Source organism: Hordeum vulgare, chromosome 2H, assembly GCF_904849725.1.
Source record: "Hordeum vulgare subsp. vulgare chromosome 2H, MorexV3_pseudomolecules_assembly, whole genome shotgun sequence".
In the NCBI taxonomy this organism is placed as follows: Eukaryota; Viridiplantae; Streptophyta; class Magnoliopsida; order Poales; family Poaceae; genus Hordeum; species Hordeum vulgare.
Genome location: NC_058519.1, coordinates 642637843 through 642641551, shown reverse-complemented (window position 1 = coordinate 642641551; position 3709 = coordinate 642637843). Strand labels below are relative to the sequence as shown.

General features: G+C 46.6%; 1 protein-coding gene across 1 annotated transcript; it reads right to left on the bottom strand.

Moving 5' to 3' along the window:
• Nucleotides 1-1943: 1943 nt before the first annotated feature.
• LOC123428885 (molybdopterin synthase catalytic subunit-like) lies at nucleotides 1944-2441 on the bottom strand. The gene has a single exon (XM_045112994.1). The coding sequence runs from the start codon at nucleotides 2439-2441 to the stop codon at nucleotides 1944-1946; it is 498 nt and encodes a 165-aa protein (XP_044968929.1).
• Between the last annotated feature and the right edge of the window lie 1268 nt (nucleotides 2442-3709).

Here is a 3709-nt window from a genome sequence, read left to right as displayed (position 1 = left end):
GTATGACTTACACCATAAGCCTGATGACTATACACGCACATTGCAGAAGGAAGTGAAAAAGAGCAGATCACGTGCAAGTGCAAGTGGGAGCAAATCAAGTTCAACTACAAGCAAAAAAAGATCAGACGTTCCTCAGCTTGGACAACAGGCCAAACAGTCGATCCCACCCCTCAGGGTGTTACGAGAGAATGTCCCCCCTCTGGTGCAGGGGCAAGATTTGGAATTAGCAAAGAAGTGGGCGAATGAATGGGGTATCCCGGTTGAAGACATTCTGGCTTCCCAAGACGACAGGTGACCCAAGGCTGTGGTAGCCCCTAAGCCACAGTTTGTCATGGGAGCGCCTTTGGTCAGCAAAGATGATCTCCCAACAAATATGCGTTACTTGCATACATGGTACTTAAGTGAATCAAAGAATGGGAGAACGATGATCGTGGTGAGTGTCCCACGGGAGTACTACGGCCGCCCCGAAGAAATCCATATCGACCTTGATGAACTCTTCCAGATGTACAATGCCGCCGCACTCGACAAATCGCTTATGAGTTGCTATTGTCTGTAAGTTTTTCAATTCGTTGTCTACATATAACTTGTTTAGTTATTTCAATTCATTGTCTATATATAACTTGTACTCTATTATGCAGAATGAAGATTCTGGATTGTAAAAATAGGAACATCCTAAATATTGGGTTTATTGACCCAGATAAAATACATATAGCGACGCTAACTGATAAACCCAAGGAGACGGAGGAAAACCTTCTAAGGTTTCTAACAGATCAAAATTTCTGTGACCACATACTGTTTCCATACAACTTCAGGTGAGGGTCTTTACTCTGTTGTGTTCATTCACTTATAAGTGTAATTGATAAGTTACTGACACACACACATATATATATATACATATATATATATATATATATATATATATATATATATATATATATATATATATATATATATATATATATATATATATATATATATATATGCAGCTTCCATTGGATTCTGTTGGACATTCAAATTGATAAGGGAAGAGTTGATGCCTTCGACTCTCGGTATCGAGCCTGAGAAGGTATGAAAAACTTAGCAAATCATTATCCTTATCGGGCAGGGTTTGGAAGCGGTTCAAGTGCGTGACTCCCGGTATCGAGCATGAGAAGCTGACCTTTAGAGCGGCTCAGGTAAGTAGTAGTATGATATACTTCTATTTTCAATACATTTATGATGCTAGATTATTATTTTGATTATATATATTCTATTCTCGTAAAGTGTGACTAGCAGCCACCGGGGACACATCTATGCGGATACTATGTTTGCGAGACCATTCGCACGTTTACCTCTGAGCACAAGGATCACAGATTCAACGTAAGCAATGAACATTCACACCTCTATTTTTACCCGTCATTCTTTCTTATCATGATTGATATTCATATTCATCTCCTCTTCTTATATAGTACACGGCCATGAGGGAGAAGTCCCTACCAGAGCAACGCGCGATTGGTGTTGCAGACACTACAAGAAATATGCTCATACATGATGTTTTTAAGACGTCGTTGATGAATTCGTCGTAAATCTATGACGATTTCATCCGAGATTGTCGTAAACCGTTTGAGGGGATCAAATCTACATATAAATTACGACGATGTGAGTCAAAAACATCGTAACCGCATAAGATGAGATCGTCATAACTTTTATGACGATTATAAAAATGTTGTAATATGTTCTAACTATGTTGACATGTCACTCGTAGGACCATTCTATTCCACCTCATCTTATGCGGTGATAATCCATGAAATATGATATACCTTGAGTGGAAATTTTAGTGACATCGTTTTGCAATACACTCTTGATAGTTGCTTCACAAACACACATATTTTTAACACTTCAAAATTATTTTTGGTGTTACATATCTCAGACCAATCAAAACGCAGAACTACCCTTCCCATGGATCATGCAGCAAACACCGTTGGATGCTCCGAGATCCAACGGCAGCCATCAATCCCACCCCCTCTCAGTCTTACCCACGTAGCCCTATCCTCTCGTCCCTCTCCCCCACGCACAAGAGCCGCCAGCCCCAACCATCTCCTCTCTGATCCAAATCCAGATCCGGCTGCCGCCACGAACATGCTGGCCTCGCCGGCAGGGACCGTCCCGAGGCGGTGCGCCACGGCCAGCCGGCACAGCGCGTGGGCAGCGTGGGCCTCGCGGAGGATGGCCTCGAGCTGGCGCCGCGCCATGGACCCGTACGCCTCGTAGCGGAGCTCCACCACGCGTCTCCCGTCGAAGTGGTCCCGCGTGGTGCCCTCGAAGGTGGCGATGGCGCCCGCCGACAGGTCGCGGACGTGGTCCACGTACCGGCCCATGTCCAGCCGGCCCGATCCCTCATCCAGGATCTCGACCAGGTCCTGGCACGCCGCCTCCGTCGTCGGGGCCTCATCACCGGCCATCGAGGGGAGCTGTGCGCCCGCGCTGCTGGTGACTTTGTGATTAGATCTTGGTGCATCATTGTGGCAACCTACTCAGGCAAGAAGCAGACCCGGGCTTGCAGCTCGCTGCAGTACCTGAGCCTGTACGGCTTCAGCGTCGCGTACACCATCACCACCACCACTAGCATCAGGTAGTCGCCGCCGACCAGCGGTTGCATTAGTTGCACCATCCATCGAGCAAGAATCATGTGACTTGGAGTAGAATTACTACATAGCTTGCCTTCCTTTTCGTGTTCGCCTAGTACGTGCTGCTGTTTTAAGCTGATCGTTTTCCACGCCACAGGGCGATTCTGAAGGCCAACTGCTACCACGCGCACGGGCACGACGCGCCCTGCAGCTTCGACGGAAGCTACTACATGCTCATGTTCGGTGGGGCGCAGCTCCTCCTCTCCTTCATACCGGACTTCCACGACATGGCGTGGCTCTCCGTCGTTGCCGCGGTCATGTCCTTCTCCTACGCCTTCATCGGCCTCGGCCTTGGCCTCGCCAGCACCATTTGTAAGTACTATGCCCTGCTTCTTTTCCGGCCTGGCCAGGTAGTAATTCAGGTAGTAATACTGTTAGTAAACCACTGAGCATGATGACATCCCGTTTTTTCAGAATTAGTACTTACTGTATTTGGTAGTACTGTCAGTAAACCACCGAGCATGATGACACCTTGTTTTGTTTCGCTCGTGTGCCAATACTGTAGGACACCCTCAAGTCGCCACCTGCCGAGAACAAGACGATGAAGAAGGCGTCCATCATCTCCATCCTGGTCACCACCTTCTTCTACCTCTGCTACGGCTGCTTCGGCTACGCCGCCTTCGGGAGCGACGCGCCGGGGAACCTCCTCACCGGCTTCGGCTTCTATGAGCCCTACTGGGGAGCCCTACTGGTGAGAGGGAGTACATGCTAAATAATTATAGTTGGGGAAAACTAGGTAAAGAGGGAGTACATGCTAAATAATAAAAAAACTAAATACTACTTGGTCACACTGAAATAGCCCCCAACTAATACTAATAGTAAATTTGTCAACATAGATGCCAGAGTAGCAAGCGACCCCTTGATGGCAGTCAAGGTAAAAAACAGACTACCTATTTAAGGCATACATATGTAGCCGTAAATTTTTAACCTTTTAGAAGTGAGGCCAACTAGCTTTCAGTAACAAGAATAGCAGAGCTGAACACAGTACTATGTGCCAGCTTAAAGCTTTAGTTTGATTATTACTTTCTGAAAAGCACTAGATA

Excerpts from the sequence above, each read along its gene's own strand:
- LOC123428885 (XM_045112994.1), bottom strand. The coding sequence starts at position 2,441 with ATGGCCGGTGATGAGGCCCCGACGACGGAGGCGGCGTGCCAGGACCTG.